Source organism: Terrapene carolina, unplaced genomic scaffold (assembly GCF_002925995.2).
Source record: "Terrapene carolina triunguis isolate 2854851 unplaced genomic scaffold, T_m_triunguis-2.0 Scaffold33370, whole genome shotgun sequence".
NCBI classification, from domain to species: Eukaryota; Metazoa; Chordata; order Testudines; family Emydidae; genus Terrapene; species Terrapene triunguis.
In genome coordinates this window covers 18,961-37,260 of record NW_020697721.1, presented here as the reverse complement: position 1 = coordinate 37,260, position 18,300 = coordinate 18,961, and the positions used below count along the sequence as shown (strand labels likewise).

The following is an 18,300-nucleotide window of genomic DNA, read 5'->3' as shown; positions in this document are numbered from 1 at the left end:
GGTTGGGGGGCTGTCTGTAAGTGAGGATTGGCCTGTCTCCCAAAGTCTGTGAGAGTAAGGGATCATCCTTCAGGATAGGTTGTAGATCTTTGATGATGCACTGGAGAGGTTTTAGTTGGGGGCTGAAGGTGACGGGTAGTGGCTGTATACTGCATTTGCTCCAATCCCTCAGACAGAGACAAACACCTGTTGCCAACTCAGTCCACATATCTATTCAAGGGACACCATCATAGGACCTAACCACATCAGCCACTCCATCAGGGGCTTGTTCACCTGCACATCTAACATGTACATTGGCCAAACCAGACAGTCTCTAAGCAAAAGTGGAAATTCTTCAACAAAAAACTTCAAAAACAGACTCCAACGAGAAACTGCAGAACTGGAATTAATATGCAAACTGGACATCATCAAATTAGGCCTCAATAAAGACTGGGAGTGGATGGGTCACTACAAGAACTAAAACAAACTAATTTCCCCATGCTAATTTGCCCTACTGTTACTCACACCTTCTTGTTTGAAATGAGCCACCCTGATTACCACTACAAAAGTGATTTTTCATCCTGTTGATAAAAGCCCACTTTAATTGATTTGTCTCAACCTCCCACTGGGTAAGACAACTCCCATCTTTTCATATAATGTTATATATATCTCTTGCTACTATATTTTCCACTCCATGCATCTGATGAAGTGGGTTTTAGCACACGAAAACTTATGCCCAAATACATTTGTTAGTCTATAAGGTGCCACAAGGACTCCTTGTTGTTTTTCCTGATACAGACTAACATGGCTACCACTCTGAAACCCTGTACAGATCTGTGTCCTTAGATCTCATTGGGGTCTCCCAGCCCGGGATCAGCAGGAGGGGAAGGGATAAAATCAGGGAAAGAAGAGAGCAGCCAAGGGGGATGATCTGTGACAGGGAGGAGAGACACAGGAAAATAAAGAGGGATGGAAAGTGAGGGCTAGAACAATAATGAATAGAAAAGGAGAGTATGAAAGGAAAGGGAACGTGAGTGGGATGGAGAGATTTATGACATGTTACTGAAAGTGAGACTGTAACTCATTAATTCCCTATATCAATTCCTGGACATTGGTGCTATTTTAGTGCCATAAACAAAGCTGTTCTCAATAGCTGGGGAATCTCCTTCCCATACGCTGTGGTTATTAAAGCTCCTTCTCTGCTCCTTTTACTTTCCTGCTTTCCAACTATTTACCGTAAATAAAACATTACAAACAATTCTTCTTGTTTGTTCCACTTTAATGTCCCAGCTGCAGTTGTTGGGGGCAGAGTCATTGGATTTGCTTCCTGACTTGGTTGTGTCCCCTCAACCCCCACAGGGAATATCGCGCCTAGGAGGAGACTTTGGGTTTTACTGTGATGTGTCACTATCCAGCTTGTGCTCTGTCTCTGACCTGTACACACCCATGTCGATTAGGAATTGCTCAGCTGTGCTCTGCGGAGAGGTGGCTGGTTGCACAGGGTGAAATCCATGAAGGGACTTAGGTGTTGCAATGCTGAGTGTCACAGGGCCTAGTTTTTAGGCAGCTAGAAAATCACAGGAACAGCGCAGTGATCCGCAAAGCTGAGTCAGGGGCCTAAACTCCCTACACAGTGCATAGGCATCACAGGCACCTTATAGTGCGATTCAGAAAAAACAACTCACTAGGCAGGGAGCCATCTAAGCTAGACAAGGGGAGATGCTGACAAGGGAAGGGCTGTCCTGAGCCCTTCCCGCCTCACAGACAGGTGCCTAAATCAGGGCTGCAGAGGCACATCTATCTCTGCTTAGGAACCCACAGATGGGAACCCAGCACCTGGCGTTTCTTGCTGGACTGAGGTAGGCACCTGCCTCGCTCCACACAAAATGTGTGTGTGGGGGGGAGGTGGTTTTCATGATGTCACCCACCTTATAACTTTTACCCTCTCTGTGGTTAGAGCACTCAGCTGGCATGTGGGGCAGCCAAGTTCAGTCCTCCCATCACGCTGTCTAGAGTAGCTCACGAATGTGAGGACCAACCTCAGGGCAAACAGTTACAAACCAAGGCACAAACCCCATGCTGGTTGTGAGTTCTGTATTTAGATTTCACTACCACGTATCAAATGTGAACCCCTCGATCAGTAGAACAGCCTGAATGTGGCGTCACAGACAGTCCCCTTGAGTACTCCTGTCTATCTGCCTGTTTTTCTGCCTCCTGCTCTGCTGCATCTCCCTGCCCCTGCTGGTGGGGCTGCCACATTCTCAGCAGCAGAGTCGGGGAAGCTCCTGGCCACAGTTTCTATGGTTAAAGCCACCAGCTGCTCTATCCTGGCCAAAGAGAACGGTGGAAGACGTGGAACAGGAGACAGCCTCTCCCCAGACCCAGAAAAGCCATGAAGAGAAACCTTCCCACCCCAAGCCAAAGGGAGCAGGAGGTGGGAGCACTTACGGGAGAGCCTCTCCCTCATCCAGAGACAGGAAAGAGCCCCCCTCAGCCCAAGGCAAAGGGATGTGGCAGCCCTGATGGGGCGACCTCTCCATTCATGTCTCTGAATTTAATATTTCAGACATGTAGAAATAGTCACCAGAACCCACCTGGTCAGAGTTAAGGGTGTTTGGATGCAGGGCACTGAGAAGGTTTCTGTCAGGGCCGGCTCTAGGCACCAGCAAAGCAAGCAGATGCTTGGGCAGCACATTTGCAGGCAGGGCCGGCTCTAGGTTTTTTGCTGCCCCAAGCCAAAAAAATTTTGGCTGCCCCCCCTGCTTTTTTTTGGCTTTTACACATGTTTGCACTTTGCCGTTTTGTTTTGACTGTTTAAAATTTTTTAAAAATGAAAACAGAGAATTTGTAGCTAGTGAAATAAAACAATTTCGTACTAGTGTAATTTTAACATTTAATTTTAACAAAAAGGGCTGGTCTACACTGGGGGGGGATCGATCCAAGATACGCAACTTCAGCTACGCAAATAGCGTAGCTGAAGTCGAAGTATCTTGGATCGAATTACCTGGGGTCCACACGGCGCAGGATTGACGGCCGCAGCTCCCCTGTCGACTGCGCTACTGCCACTCGCTCTGCTGGAGTTCCAGAGTCGACGGTGAGCGCGTTCGGGGATCGATATATCGCGTCTTAACGAGACACGATATATCGATCCCGGATAAATCGATTGCTACCCGCTGATACGGCGGGTAGTGAAGACGTACCCAAAACAAGTTACAAACAATTTGAGTTCAACTATACACTGTAATGAAAAATGTTAGTGTCTTCCAGTTTCTCATAAATTAAAAGAATGTATATGAACTGAATTTTTCTGGTTTTTATACTTGCATAGTCTTTTAATAAGTCAGTGAAATCTAAATTTTTTGCAATAGTACTTTCAATTGAAATTAATGCCAGTCCTGACATATGATTTTGAGACATGGTGGACCTCAAATAATTTTTTAGTAATTTCAGTTTTGAGAAACTGCGCTCACCAGAAGCCACTGATACTGGTAATGTTAAAAGAATGCGTAATGCTATAGCAGTGTTTGGAGTGAAAAAATCATTTCTTGCTATAAATTCTAAAACTTTTAGAGGAGAAGTTTTAGGACTTATTAGCTCAGATAAAGCTATTAATTCATCATACAATTCTACTGCATCAATGTCAGCAGCGTTATCAGTACTGAGTGCTAAATGTAGGTCTTGGCACTGCTTCATGAGGTCTTCTTTGGAAAACTGATTTTTAATATTTCCAATATCGTATAAAAATTCAAAAGTTTCACAATGACTATGCAACTGACAAAATCTTTCTTCAGTGGAAGTTATAGCTACATCCAAAATACAATAGAAACATTCAACTTTAAACCATTCGTTTGGATCGAGAATAGGATCATCATGAGCCTCATAACAAAACTGTCTTGTTTTTTTCCCGAGGACTAATGAATTCTTGAGGTGCAAACATTGGTTCAAAATCAAGATCCTCTGCTATTGTTATTGCTTCTTTGACAGTTTCTTCAACTCCTTCATCTGAACGGTATTTTTTTAAATATTCCAGCGTTTTATTCAAAATCGTCTTTGCCTCAGATATGTCTATGGTTATGTTCTGCATAACTTTGCTGGTCAAATTAATTTGATTTAGAATATTGTGCCAAATAACCGTGCAACATGAAAATTGAAACTGCATCATTTTCTGAGCCAATGTTTCAGCTTCATGTCGAAATGAAGGATCATACAACAAGTCCTGGCTTATTTCGAATAGTGCATCGTAAATCTCTCCTGATGAATATTGGAATGGTCTAATAGCTTCTATCCTGCTTTCCCATCTAGTTTGACTCAGAGGTTTAGGTGTGAGTTTTTGTTCAAGATGCTTCTTCAAGACTGCCCAACGGTGTGTGGAAGCACTAAAAAAGTTGTAAATTGCTTGCACTGTGGTAAAATATGAAACGGCATCTTTAGATGATTTGGCGGCATCACTGACAACCAGATTGAGCGAATGCACATGGCAAGGAATGAAAAAAGCTCGATTGTTTAAATTCAATATTCTTTGCTGTACACCTGCATGTCGTCCTCGCATGTTTGAGCCGTTATCGTACCCTTGGCCACGCATATTTTCTAAAGGTATTCCATAGTGTTCCAATCTCTCTAGAATTACATCTGTGAGGGCTTTCCCAGTAGTTTCGTTCACTGGTATAAATTCTAGAAAGTGTTCACAAATTTTCACTTCTGCATTTTCATCAATTTTCAGAAATCGTAAACTATTGACATTTGCTCGGTTTTGCTCAGATCTTGAGTACAATCAACTATAATTGAGTAATATTTGGCATGTTTCAAATTCGATAAAATTTCATTACGCACTCCATTAGAAATTAATTCTATTATCTCATTTTGTGTATTTTTACCCAAATAATGGGTGTGAATCTCTCCATCTTTCACTCTTTGTACATGCTCAGCCATAACATTATCAAATTTTGCCAATAATTCAACCAATTTCAAGAAATTTCCATTGTTATTCTCATATAAAATATCCGAGGATCCACGGAATGCGAGGCACTGTTCGGCTAGGAAATTAATGATTGCCAGTAAACGTTCCAACACCACTTGCCAACGTAGAATTTCAGAATTTAGTTGACGTTGCTGTACCGAATCGATTGTTGTACCAGTACGTAATCTGTTTGACAGCTCAATCCAATTTGTCAATGAGCGTAAATGATTTTTTGATGTTTCATGTTCTTTCAAATGCTGATGCAAATTTCGCCAGTCATTAAAATCTGCAGTTGCCAGAAGAATGTCCGAGTTACAGAACAGTTTGCAGCAAAAACAAAAAACTACATCTTTGGTCTGTGAATACACTAACCACGATCTATTAATTTGTTCCCCATTTTTCATTTTTTTCTTCATACTGGATGGCATAAATCGATGATTCGACTCATTAAATGGATATTCAAATGTAGGATCTAGTTTTGAAGGACCTTTTTTCACAATAATAATTCGCATTGTATCAGTAATTATTGTCGGCCATATACTTGGAGCCGATCCTATGTCAGTCTCTCCTCCTTCCAATAATTGTTCTTCAGTTTTAGATTTGTATAACAGTTCTTCATTGCTGGACTCTTCAGCTGAAGTAGTAAATCTTTGGATGGATTGTGATTGTTCGTCTTTATCAGTTAGCGAAGATAATCTTTGGTCAGATTGTTGTTCATCTTTATCAGTTGATAAAGGTAATCTTTGGTTCGATCCTTTTCTGATCCTTTTTGCCATTTCTCTCTTTGTTGCCGGTAAGCAGCACCAGAAAGTCATTTTCGTTTTTGTCCCGGCATTTTAGCCCTATAACCACTGGCACCGATGCGAAATGGAAATTAGCGTGAATAGCGCCGATAGGGCAGCACAGTACACACACGTAATCGTGATTTGAGTGACTGTGTCACAACGTGACATGATATTTTTCACGTCACACTCCTATTGCACTACTGTACTTGCTGTAGGTAAGGCGCTAGTCGTTGGGGTGTGAGAGCTCCCCACGAGCTCGAATACACACTGGACCCAGCCCTGCTGGCGTTTTCCCAGCGCTGAGGCCGCCCAGCTGGGAGCCCGAGGGGCATGCAATGGAGAGAGCTCTGGGGCTGGAGGAGCCAAGGAAGAGGTGCTGGGCTTGCTGGACAGATGCTGCCCCTCTCTGCCAGGTCGCTCACCCCCTGCAGGAGGAGAGGCAGAAGGAGACTCCAGGCACTGGAGTGCTGTGAGGGGCTGGGGAGGGAGGCAGCATCCTCTGGGGCTACAGCAGGCAGAAGCTCCACAGGGGTCCCGGGGACCCTCCCGCCTGGCCCAACTCTTACCTTGCTGTGGATCTGTCCCGAGGTGGATTCATCTCCGGTCACCGCCGCTCCCAGGGCCAGGGGTTGGGGCTGCTGCTGGATCCTAGCCCTGCTCATCCTTGGTCTTCGCCTTGGCCCCGGCACGTGCTGGGCTCAGCCCAGGTTGTCACTCTCCTCCCCTCTCCCCTCCCCTGGCAGGAGGTGGAGCAGAGGGGAGGAGGAGGAGGAGGCAGAGGCGGGGACAAGCTGAGCAGGAGCGGACCGCCGGGGAGCCATGTTCCCCCATCCTCTGCAGCCGGGGCAGGGCCGTGCTACCGGCTTCCACCTGGGGGGAGGGTGGCTGCTGCCTGCAGGAGAGCGGCGCGAACAAGCCAAGGAGGAGCCTGTCCTCTGAAGCCGGGGCAGGGTTGCGCTACTGGCTCCCGTTGCTCTCCTGCTGTCAGCGGCCACCCCCCAGGCGGAGCTGGTAGTGCGGCCCTGCCCCAGCTGCAGAAGACGGGCTGCTCCTCGGCTTGTTTGCGCCGCTCTCCCAAGGGCCGGCGCCCCCCCCCCCCTTCAGGCGGGAGCCGGTAGCGCGGCCCTGCCCTGGCTGCAGAGGACGGGCCGCTCCTCGGCTTGCAGGGGCAGGGACGAGCTGAGGAGGAGATCTCTGTCCTCTGCAGCTGGGGCAGGGCCGCGCTACTGGCTCCCGCCTGGGGGGGGGGTGACCGCTGCCCGCAGGAGAGCAGCGGGGACACGCTCCCCACTTAGTCGGCTCCCTGCCTCACCGCACCCTGCGGCAGAACAACAGGCTGGTTACCGCCCCCCGGGGCGGTCAGGATCCAGCCCAGGACGCTGCTTGAGGTGGGGCCCCAGCGTTTTGCCGCCCCATACATTTTGCCACCCTAGGCACCTGCTTGTTTAGCTGGTGCCTAGAGCCGCCCCTGGTGGTGGGGGAGGCATTGGGTTATTGCCCTGGGGGAGCTGCTGGGGGAGGGAGGAGATTTACCTGCTCACAAACAATTTTAACAGTTCTAAAGCTTCAACTTTTTGAATATCAGTGTCTAGTGTCATTAAATACACCTCTACCCCGATATAACACTGTCCTTGGGAGCCAAAAAATCTTACCGCGTTATAGGTGAAACCGTGTTATATTGAACTTGCTTTGATCCACTGGAGTGCGCAGCCCCGCCCCCCTGGAGCACTGCTTTACCACATTATATCCAAATTCGTGTTATAGCTGGTGGCGTTATATCGAGGTAACAGTGCAGTTCTGGTCTGACCAAAATATTGGCTGATCCCCCATAATTTCCCACAACCGTGAAAATTTTTCATAGATTCATAGATTCTAGGACTGGAAGGGACCTCGAGAGGTCATCGAGTCCAGTCCCCTGCCCGCATGGCAGGACCAAATACTGTCTAGACCATCCCTGATAGACATTTATCTAACCTACTCTTAAATATCTCCAGAGATGGAGATTCCACAACCTCCCTAGGCAATTTATTCCAGTGTTTAACCACCCTGACAGTTAGGAACTTTTTCCTAATGTCCAACCTAGACCTCCCTTGCTGCAGTTTAAGCCCATTGCTTCTTGTTCTATCCTTAGAGGCTAAGGTGAACAAGTTTTCTCCCTCCTCCTTATGACACCCGTTTAGATACCTGAAAACTGCTATCATGTCCCCTCTCAGTCTTCTCTTTTCCAAACTAAACAAACCCAATTCTTTCAGCCTTCCTTCATAGGTCATGTTCTCCAGACCTTTAATCATTCTTGTTGCTCTTCTCTGGACCCTTTCCAATTTCTCCACATCTTTCTTGAAATGCGGTGCCCAGAACTGGACACAATACTCCAGCTGAGGCCTAACCAGAGCAGAGTTGAGCGGAAGAATGACTTCACTTGTCTTGCTAACAACACACCTGTTAATACATCCCAGAATCATGTTTGCTTTTTTGCAACAGCATCACACTGTTGATTCATATTTAGCTTGTGGTCCACTATAACCCCTAGATCCCTTTCTGCCGTACTCCTTCCTAGACAGTCTCTTCCCATTCTGTATGTGTGAAACTGATTTTTTCTTCCTAAGTGGAGCACTTTGCATTTGTCTTTGTTAAACTTCATCCTGTTTAACTCAGACCATTTCTCCAATTTGTCCAGATCATTTTGAATTATGACCCTGTCCTCCAAAGCAGTTGCAATCCCTCCCAGTTTGGGATCATCCGCAAACTTAATAAGCGTACTTTCTATGCCAATATCTAAGTAGTTAATGAAGATATTGAACAGAGCCGGTCCCAAAACAGACCCCTGCGGAACCCCACTCATTATGCCTTTCCAGCAGGATTGGGAACCATTAATAACAACTCTCTGAGTACGGTTATCCAGCCAGTTATGCACCCACCTTATAGTAGCCCCATCTAAATTGTATTTGCCTAGTTTGTCGATAAGAATATCGTGCGAGACCGTATCAAATGCCTTACTAAATTCTAGGTATACCACATCCACAGCTTCTCCCTTATCCACAAGACTCGTTATCCTATCGAAGAAAGCTATCAGATTGGTTTGACATGATTTGTTCTTTACAAATCCATGCTGGCTGTTCCCTATCACCTTACCACCTTCCAAGCGTTTGCAGATGATTTCCTTAATTACTTGCTCCATTATCTTCCCTGGCACAGAAGTTAAACTAACTGGTCTGTAGTTTCCTGGGTTGTTTTTATTTCCCTTTTTATAGATGGGCACTATATTTGCCCTTTTCCAGTCTTCTGGAATCTCTCCCGTCTCCCATGATTTTCCAAAGATAATAGCTAGAGGCTCAGATACCTCCTCTATTAGCTCCTTGAGTATTCTAGGATGCATTTCATCAGAACCTGGTGACTTGCAGGCATCTAACTTTTCTAAGTGATTTTTAACTTGTTCTTTTTTTATTTTATCTGCTAAACCTACCCCCTTCCCATTAGCATTCACTATGTTAGGCATTCCTTCAGACTTCTCGGTGAAGATTAATTAATTGGAATGAAATGCTTAAAACCCAGATTGTTGTGCAACTGTGAAAGTTTAAATCAATAAATATAAAAATTGCTTAAAATAAACATTGTCTGTCAAAATTATATATTATAAAAAAAATTCTGCAAAGCCTGACTATTCCGCCTTAAACACACAACTCCTGCAGGCTAATCCTCACAGGAGGATGCCTCAGTGACCCTCCACACCAGCACAGCGGCTGATTGCAGGCAAGGAGCTCCTTTGGGTTTTAATTACAGGCTAATTTCACTGAAAGTTTCCTGTCACGGGTGTGACTGTACATTTTTTCACTAAAGCCTCCAGGGGTGAAATTGGCTGGGTCCTTCCTGCTCAGCAAACAGCATGAATCATTTTCAGGAAAGGAAACACCCCCTTGCTGCTGCAGGCGGGGCATAGTGTGAATTCAGGAATTTGAAACAAAGACTGTTACAAACTGCCCAGAGGGAGCCATGGCTGCAACGAACCCCGTGGAAAGTCTCCAGGAGGAAGCTACTTGTCCCGTCTGTCTGGAGTATTTCACAGAACCTGCCATTCTGGAGTGTGGGCACAATTTCTGCCGAGCCTGCATCAGCCAGTGCTGGGAGGGATCCGATACAGCCGCCTCCTGCCCTCAGTGCAGAGAAACTGTGCAACAGAGAAACCTCAGGCCCAACAGGCAGCTGGCAAACATGGTAGAAATCGCCAAGCGGCTGAGTTTACAAGCAGCAAAAGGAGCAGGAGGGGGCGGGGTGTGTGAGAGACACCAGGAGGCTCTGAAACTGTTCTGTGAAGAGGATCAAACCCCCATCTGTGTGGTGTGTGACAGATCCCGGGCCCACCGCGCTCACACGGTGGTTCCCATAGAAGAGGCTGCCCAAGAGTACAAGGTAGGGAATTGCTGTCAAATGTAATGGGTTAACTTTTGGGTTTTAATTACAGGCTAATTTCACTGAAAGTTGCCTGTCACAGGTGTGACTGATCACTCAGCTCTGTAAAGTCTTCATTGTAAGGGAGATGCTTTAAGAAAATTAATGATCTGGCAGTGTGGCAACAGAGGCAAAATATCAAATCTTGAAAGCAAGATCTACACCCCCCCAGAAGCCCCGCTCACTCCATACCCCCCCCTCCATTGCTTGCTCTCCCCCACCCTCACTCACTTTCACCAGTCTGGGGCAGGAGGTTGGGATTCAGGTGGGGGTGTGGGCTCTGGGCTGGGGCCGAGGGGTTTGCAGTCTGGGAGGGGGCTCTGGGCTGAGCCTGGGGCAGGGGGTTGGGGTGCAGGAGGGGGCTCCGGGCTGGGGCAGAGTGTTGGGGTGCAGAAAAGGGTACAGGGTGCTGGCTCTGGGAGGAGGGTCAGGGCTGGGGCAGCGGGTTAGGGTGCAGGAGGGGGTATGGGATGCTGGCTCCAGCTGGGCGGCACTGACTTACCTCAGGCGGGTCACGGGCGGCAGTGCAGCAGTGCTAAGGCAGGATCCCTGCCTGTCCCAACCCTTCGCCACTCCTGGAAGGGGCCAATGTACCCCTGTGGTGGGCATGTGGCTCTGTGCACTGCCCCTCTCTGCAGGAACCACTCCCGCAGCTCCCATTGGCCACAGTTCCCTATTTCCGGCCAATGGGAGCTGCGGGGGTGGTGCTTGCAGGCAGGAGCCACGTGAAGAGAACCCTGCCCTCACCCCAGGCTGCGGGGGCATGTTGGCCACTTCTGGGAGTGCCATATGGCTGGGGCAGGCAGGGAGCCTGCCTTAGCATCAGCAGGCAATCCTGCTGCGCCGCCGGAGATCGCGATCGACTGGGAGAATCTCCAGGATCGACTAGTAGATCGCAATCGACTGGTAGATGACCACTGGTCTAGCTAGATAAAAGATGGGAAGGGAAACTGAGGCATAAAACAGGGCAACGAGTTGCCCACAGTCACCCAGCATGTCAGTGACAGAGCTTAGCCTAGAACCCAGATCTCCTTAGACCCAGTCCAAGACCCGAACCATTTTGCCATGCTGACATCTGAGCATCAGTCCCACCCAGTGATGAAGTGTGTACGTTAGGAGGGAGAGACACCTTGATAAAGGTCCCAGGCCCAGCAGGGAGAGGAGGTTTCTCGCTGGGATTCTGAACTCCCGTGTCGCTCCATGAGGGATTAAACTCAGATGCTGCCGGCCTGCAGTAGAGGAGATCACTGGGCTAAACAGTGTGTGGGATCCTGAGCACCTTCAGTCCACACAAAACGGCTCCAGACAGCTCAGGTCCATGCCAAGTACCACTGGGATTAGACTGGGTTGTAGCAAAACCAACCACAGGCTGGAGCTGACCGGTGCCAGTCTGACCTGTTCTGTTGTGTACGTGGGCAAGGACCAGCCAAAGTGGTTCCATTAGTCCCACCAGGCAGCCTTTTGAAATCTCCCAGAATGTACTGCTTCCGGGATCTTTACCAGGGAATGGAACTGTGGGGCATCTGCCCAGGGGGCATTTCCACTGAAAGGCTTTAGGACAGCACTGGTGCAAACCCCAACCGTTCTTTATACAAATCTGCATCATGTCTAATTAGGGTGGTCACTGAGGCATCCCCAGAACATCGGACATGCCCATGCCTGCCTGCATGGGCCCGTCCTCACCAGTATCAGTCACCCTGTGTGGGCCCACCACTGCTTTTTTCAGTGTGCCACCCACCTGCATCATTCTGTATGAAGGTGCCACCCCCCACCGGTGTCCTCCTGCATCCTCAGTCTCCTCCTCTCCCTTTTGCAGCAGACAAAGCCATGTCTAGTGCTGGGTCCCTACCGGACAGGGATAGTGCTCCACAACACTGGGACTGCGCAGCTTCCAACCAGACGTATGGCCTCCCGGCATCTCATGAGGTTTGCCCTGGTGCTTAGACCAGCTCAGCCCAACCAGTGCAGTCCCTGGGGCTTCAGGGCTGAAATCCCAGCCCATATTGAAACCCTGGTGGCTTCTGGGATTTGTATCACTTTGTTTGTTAAACCTCCTACAAAACAGGGTTATTGATTCACCCCCAGGTGCCTTTGGTGCCCTGGTTATGCGCTGTACCACTAATCAGTTCACAAATACCAGTAAACCTTGCTTATAATTGAGATCTCTAATTACTAAAAACACTGAACCGGAATTGGTAATGAGTCTGAATGTGACACGCTCCCAGTCTCCATTAATGAGGTTTCATCTCCTTGGTAGTCCTGATGTCTCAAAGTGATTAGAACCACAGTCATCTTGGGTTTTGGGTGGAAAAACACCCACTTCCAAGTACCTCTCAACTGTCCAGATGAAACCTCCCAAATCATTTCTGTTTCTCCAGGAAAGAATCCAGGGCCATTTGAAGACTCTGAGGGAAGAGAGAGAAAAGCTGCTGGGATTGAAAGCGACTGGAGAGGGGAAGAGCCGGGAGTATCTGGTAGGTGCCTGTTGTTATGAACCAGAAATGGACTGGCAGTGGGAGGTCTGTTTGGAGGCAGACTCCTGTGTGGCCTTGGTGAACATGGGCTTATATGTGTGTTTCTCCATTGGATTGCTGAGTTTGATTCATGTGTAGACAAGCCCTAAGCTTCCCTTTCAATTGGTGAGTCTAGCTCTTGTGGCTTGCTCAAAAATCCTCCCCAAGTGAACTGAATGTCCCCGTGAAGTGCTGTCCACTGTGTCTAGACATTTTGTGCATTTTTAAAACGTTTGTTTCTTTTATTTTTAAAACGTTTGTTTCTTCCCTTGGCGTCTCTGTCAGTGTAGTGCTGAGTCCTGCCTCCTGCTCCTCTGGGTCTGAATTTCCACAAACCATAAATAACAATATGCTGACCATGACCGACAGAGAAACATCCCTTTCAGAGGGATACCAGGGCCAAAGGGGAAGGTGTGAGAGAATCCCCTGCCTAGTACCCACAGGGTAGAATGAAATGTCAGAAATCTTAGTATTTTCAAAGAAAATCAGCCTCCTGCACACTCAGCTCTCCATGAAAGGACCCCGGGCTGCATGCATGTCCCTGACCAGCCCTTGCCCTATTTTCATACAGAAACAAACACAAACCGAGAGGCAGAAGATTGTGACTGAATTTCAGCAACTGCGGCAGTTCCTGGAGGAACGCGAGCGACTCCTGCTGGCCCAACTGGAGAAGCTGGACGAGGAGATTGTGAGGATCCAGAATGAAAATGTCAGTCAACTCTCCGAGCAGATTTCCCGTCTCAGTGAGCTGATCAGTGAGCTGGAAGGGAAGTGTCAGAAGCCAGCGAGTGAATTCCTGCAGGTGAGACTGGATGAAAAACATTAGCACTGGAGCATAGTAGCTGGGGCAGGGCCTTCCTCCCCCATATTTCCTAAATCCCTTCCCTGGCACCCCCTGTTTGTGTCAGATGGGACTGAGATTCTTTTCTCTCTCTCTCCTCTAGGATGTCAGAAGCACCTTGAGCAGGTACATGGCTCTCCCACTCCCCCTCACACTTCACAACGCTGGGAAAGAGCTTGGTGGTGATGTTAGCACTGCATCTCCCCAGGGCTCTACAGCAAAATGTGTGGGGAAGGTCACATGTTGGATATAAATCTCTCTGATCAACTTCATCCTGAGGTCCTCACACTTGCACAGAAGACTCTGGAATTCTCCATTCAGTGGGAAAGACTGACCTCAAGTATTTCCTAGAGATGTCACATCCCTGGGGGATGGGCTCACTCAGGATTGTGGGGATGGAATATGGGCCTGTCACTGCTGGGGCCCTAGTCACCATTCAGCCCAGGCCAGCAGCCTGAAGGCTGTTTGGAAACCTGTGTGGAATGAGCTGGGGAGAGGGGAGTTGGTGTCTCACTCTAGTTCCTAGTGGTCAGATTTCTACAGCACTTCACCCAGGAACTTCCTGTCCCTCAGAGCATGGAGGCCAAGGAGTGAATTGGCCATGGAGACTCAATTCCCCCTTTATCCCCAGAGCTGATCTCTCCAGGCCAGCGTTGAAGAATATTAATGTTCCTTTGAGGGGAACATTTCATGGCCATGGCCTGTGTTGCACCTGTTCTGAGGCTGGGAGAAGTTGAGGAATTCTAACTCCAAGCCCATTACAGCAGCAACTCTCTAGCCAGAATTTATAATGAGTCACTCAATGAAATATAATCACATGAAATTGTTTCTCTCCAGGTGTGAGAAGAGGAAGTTTGAGCAGCCAGAGGAGATTTCTCCTGAACTGGAAGAGCAAGTCAGCGATTTCTCCCAGAAAACTATTGTGCTATCGGAGACTCTGAAGAAGGTCAAAGGTACCTAAAACGGATCTAGGAATGGAAATTGGGATGAGCCGCTGAGACTGTGGGAAGAGAATGGTGCTGGTCAATTTGTTCACACTTAGATGATGATTCTATTTAATTGTTGGGTGAGAATGCCAGATACTTAGTGTCCAAGACAATCAGATGGATTAATTCTAACCTTTATTTCTACCAAAAGCCTGCCTTGCCATGACAATTACTGTAAAGTAAGAAATGACTCAAAGACTTTAAGGCCAGAAGCGACCATCACACTCATCCAGTCTGACCTCCTGCACATTGCAGGCCACAGAATCTCACCCACCCACTCCTGCAATTGACCCCAACCTCTGGCCAAGTTACTGAAGTCCTTAAATCATGATTTAAAAACTTCAAGTGTAACAGGTTGAGCACTCACTGGCGAGGCACGTCCTGCTGGTCAGTCCAGGAATTAGCTCTCCAGCTCCTGAGCGCCCCCTGCTGGCCAGTGTTTCTCCTGCCTCAGGCCCCCCATGTCCCTCCTGGACCCCAGTGCCCCTTACCTTGGGGTTCTGCCCAAAGCAGTACCCCCACATTCTGGGTCTCCCCTCCCAGGGGAACCCCAAGTCTCTATACCCAGCTTGCCTCAGTAGCTAGTGCCAGTCATCATCTAGCCACCTTTCTCTGGGGCAGCCTGCAGTCCACAATGTCCACTCATCATTGGCAAGGGGGTTGGACCTGCTGCCTTTCTAGCCCCAGCTGCCTCCCTGAAGCCTGAGTACCATCCCTGACCCTTCGCAAGGCCTCAGCCTGGGGACTTGCCAGGCCAGAACTCCCCATCTCTGCCTGCCCTGCCCCAGCGCTGCCCTGTGTAAGGTACCCTGTACTCCCAGGCAGCCCTGCAGTAAGACTCTTGCCTGCCTACCTTCCAGCCCTTTTATCAGGGCCAGCTGTGGCCTAATTGGGTGTGGCCCCAGCTGTGGCTGCCTCCCCAATCAGCCGACCTCAGCTGCTTTTCACCTTTTACCTCCTTTTATCCCAGGAACAGGGTAACTGCCCCGGTACACAAGTTACTGAGAATCCACCATTGACTCTAGTTTAAAAGCAACTGACCTGTGCCCCACGCTGCAGAGGAAGGCAGGGGAAAAAAGCCCCAGGCTCTCTGTCAATCTGACTTGGGGGGAATTTCCTTCCCCACCCCAAATATGGTGGTCAGTTGGATACCGAGCATTTTGGCAAGACCCAACAGCCAGACACATGGCAAAGAACTCTCTATACCTCAGAGCCCTCCCCGTCTACTGCCCCATCACCAGCCATGGGGCACATTTCTCAAAGGCGGATCCAGCCCATCACTGTGCTCTGGTCCCGTTTGCAGCTAGTCTGGGCCAAATGGGCTGCGGGGAAGGAGAGAGCCCCTCCCCCACGGTGAGGGATCCCTCCAGCACAGCGTGCCTCCTTCCCGTCAGCTGCAGGCACAAGGCGTGTTCCTGAGAGGGCTGGGAATGGGGTGGGGGTGGGGCTGGTGAGGGCGGGTGGAAGAGGGAGGGGGGTGGACGAGGGACAGAGGGACGTGGGCAGTGTAAAGCTGGGCCTTGGACGCTCTGCACACTGGGCAAGACACATGGGGGGCCATTGTCATCGGGATGTAACTCTGGCTGGCTTCAGAACTTCCTCAGCCTGTGCCAAGGTCTGCACCGGCCCCTGCAGCCACTGAACAGCGGAGTCACAAATGGCCCCTCCCCTCTCTCCTTTTGCTGGTACAGGGGGGAATTGACTCATTGAGCCAACCTTCCCCGCCTCAATTTCCACCTTGATAAAATGATTTTACTATTATTTCTATTTCTGCCTATGGAGGATGAGGCCTCGTCGTGCTTCTCTCTGTAGAGACGCTGAGTAAACAGACCCAACAGCTCACAATTAGAGCCAGGATTTAGGAAACTCTCAACATCCCGTTAGTGTCAAAGGGACCAAAGTGGGTAAAGTTACTTTTATGCCAACATCTTTGCAGGCTCTGGGTCTAGGTTACGACAAAAGGCAGTAAGTGAACAAGACAAACCAACTGGAGTCTGAAGGATGGGAGGGGATGATGAGGGAAAAGTAAATCTCACTTACAGATTCTGTCCTGGGATGGCTGTGAAGCTGCAAGGATGCTGGCTCCATTGCTGAGAGATGCCTGATTGAGAGGGGAAATGGGTTTCAGACCTTTTTATATTAAATACCTGAGTGTGTCTTTGTGCCTCTCTGTCTGTTTCTCTGTCATAATTATAAAACATTTTCAGAGTGGGGATGCTGTTATAAATATGAAAGTCTGAAATCTCACCTCTCTTCTCCTTTCTCCCTCCAGACACTCTGCCATCTGAATTGGAGAGAAAAAGGGGAGAATCATTTGGAGCACACAGACAGGGTGAGTTTGGAGGTGAAGATTGCCTTTAAATTATGAGAAAATTCTAGTGAAAACATCTTCATGAGATTGTAGCTAAAGTTACCAACCAAACTGACAGTGGCCATGACACACACAGCCTAAAAATAACACATTAAACGGTAAGGAGATCCAGGGGACAATGTCCCCCCCTCCCCCACCCCACATGTACCCTTTTAAAAGTGGGATGACCAGGACACTTTTCAGCATGGGCATAGTTTGGGGGAAGAGGGCCACATTGCTCCCCCACACTGCAAGCCTTGGGCAGGCGTGGAGCATCGCGGGCAGCGTCTGTGCTTTGGGTAAGGCAGCTGATCAGCTCCTCCGTGTGTAGCACAGCCCCTGCCCTGTGGCACCAACCTCTTCCTGGTTCTGGCCTCTCTCAGTGGCCCCACCCCTGCTCCTCTTTCCCTGAGGCCCTGGCCAGGCCAGAAGCCAGAACCGGGCTGCCATCCAGGTACTTCACTGGGGAGCCCTAGACCCTCCACCTGTGCAGGGTGGTGCACCTCTGTGATAAATGAGAAACTAATGAAGTGGGACCCGTTACAAAGACTGCGGAGCTGCTGTGACATCTCTGCTCAGTCTCAGGTGCCCAGGACAGAGGCAGCTCCCTGGGATCCAGGCCTGTCCCAGCCAGACCAGGGCTGCTGGGGAGTGTGAGAAATGGTCCCAGCTTCCCCCAGGGCTGAGCTCTGCCCCTAACGCTCTGATTCTCTCTCTCCCCAGTGAATGTGACTCTGGATCCAGACACGGCTCATCCCTGGCTTGTCCTGTCTGAGGATCAGAAAAGTGTGAGACGGGGAGACACCCGGCAGCGACTGCCCAACTACCCTGAGAGATTTGACTGTTGGGCCTGTGTGCTGGGCTGTGAGGGATTCACCTCAGGGAGACATTGCTGGGAGGTGGAGATAGGTGATGGGGACCTCTGGGCTGTGGGGGTGGCCAAAGAGTCTGTGAGGAGGAAGGGAGAGATCAGCCCTAGCCCTGAGGAGGAGATCTGGGCTGTGCAGTGGTGCTGGTGGGGTAAGTTCCAGGCTCTCACCTCCCCTGTGACCCCCCTTCCCCTGAGCCGGGTCCCCAGTAGGATCCGGGTTTGTCTGGACTGTGACCGGGGGCAGGTGACATTTATCGATGCTGGTGACAAGGCCCCGATCTTCACTTTCCCGCCGGGCTCCGTCCCTGGGGAGAGAATCCGACCCTGGCTCCGGGTGGGGGTGGGATCCCAGCTCAGCCTGTGTCCCTGAAACACACAGCTGAGGGGGGAACTGGAAATCAACCTCTCTTGCCTCACACACCCCAGTCTCTGACCCTGCAGGACTCCCATCTACCCAGTCTCTGGCTCCTCATCTCTATGGCCCCTGGAAGCATCTCCCCCTCCCTCTCTGCAGCCCCAGGGATGGGAGGGTGGAAGAACCCCTGGACCTGCAGGAGGGGCCCTGAGGGGCA

General features: G+C 49.5%; 1 protein-coding gene across 1 annotated transcript; it reads left to right on the top strand.

The window, feature by feature from the left end:
* The first annotated feature begins 9,705 nt into the window (after positions 1–9,705).
* On the top strand, positions 9,706–18,300 carry LOC113409441 (zinc finger protein RFP-like). Its single transcript, XM_026663357.1, has 7 exons — positions 9,706–10,128; positions 12,546–12,641; positions 13,252–13,482; positions 13,625–13,647; positions 14,359–14,474; positions 16,780–16,839; positions 17,581–18,300. The coding sequence occupies exons 1-7, from the start codon at positions 9,712–9,714 to the stop codon at positions 18,096–18,098; spliced, it is 1,461 nt and encodes a 486-aa protein (XP_026519142.1). The 5' UTR covers positions 9,706–9,711; the 3' UTR covers positions 18,099–18,300.

Excerpts from the sequence above, each read along its gene's own strand:
- LOC113409441 (XM_026663357.1), top strand. The coding sequence starts at position 9,712 with ATGGCTGCAACGAACCCCGTGGAAAGTCTCCAGGAGGAAGCTACTTGT. Across the intron at positions 10,129-12,545 it reads AGGCTGCCCAAGAGTACAAG|GAAAGAATCCAGGGCCATTT; the intron begins GTAGGGAATTGC and ends CTGTTTCTCCAG. Across the intron at positions 16,840-17,580 it reads ATTTGGAGCACACAGACAGG|TGAATGTGACTCTGGATCCA; the intron begins GTGAGTTTGGAG and ends CTCTCTCCCCAG.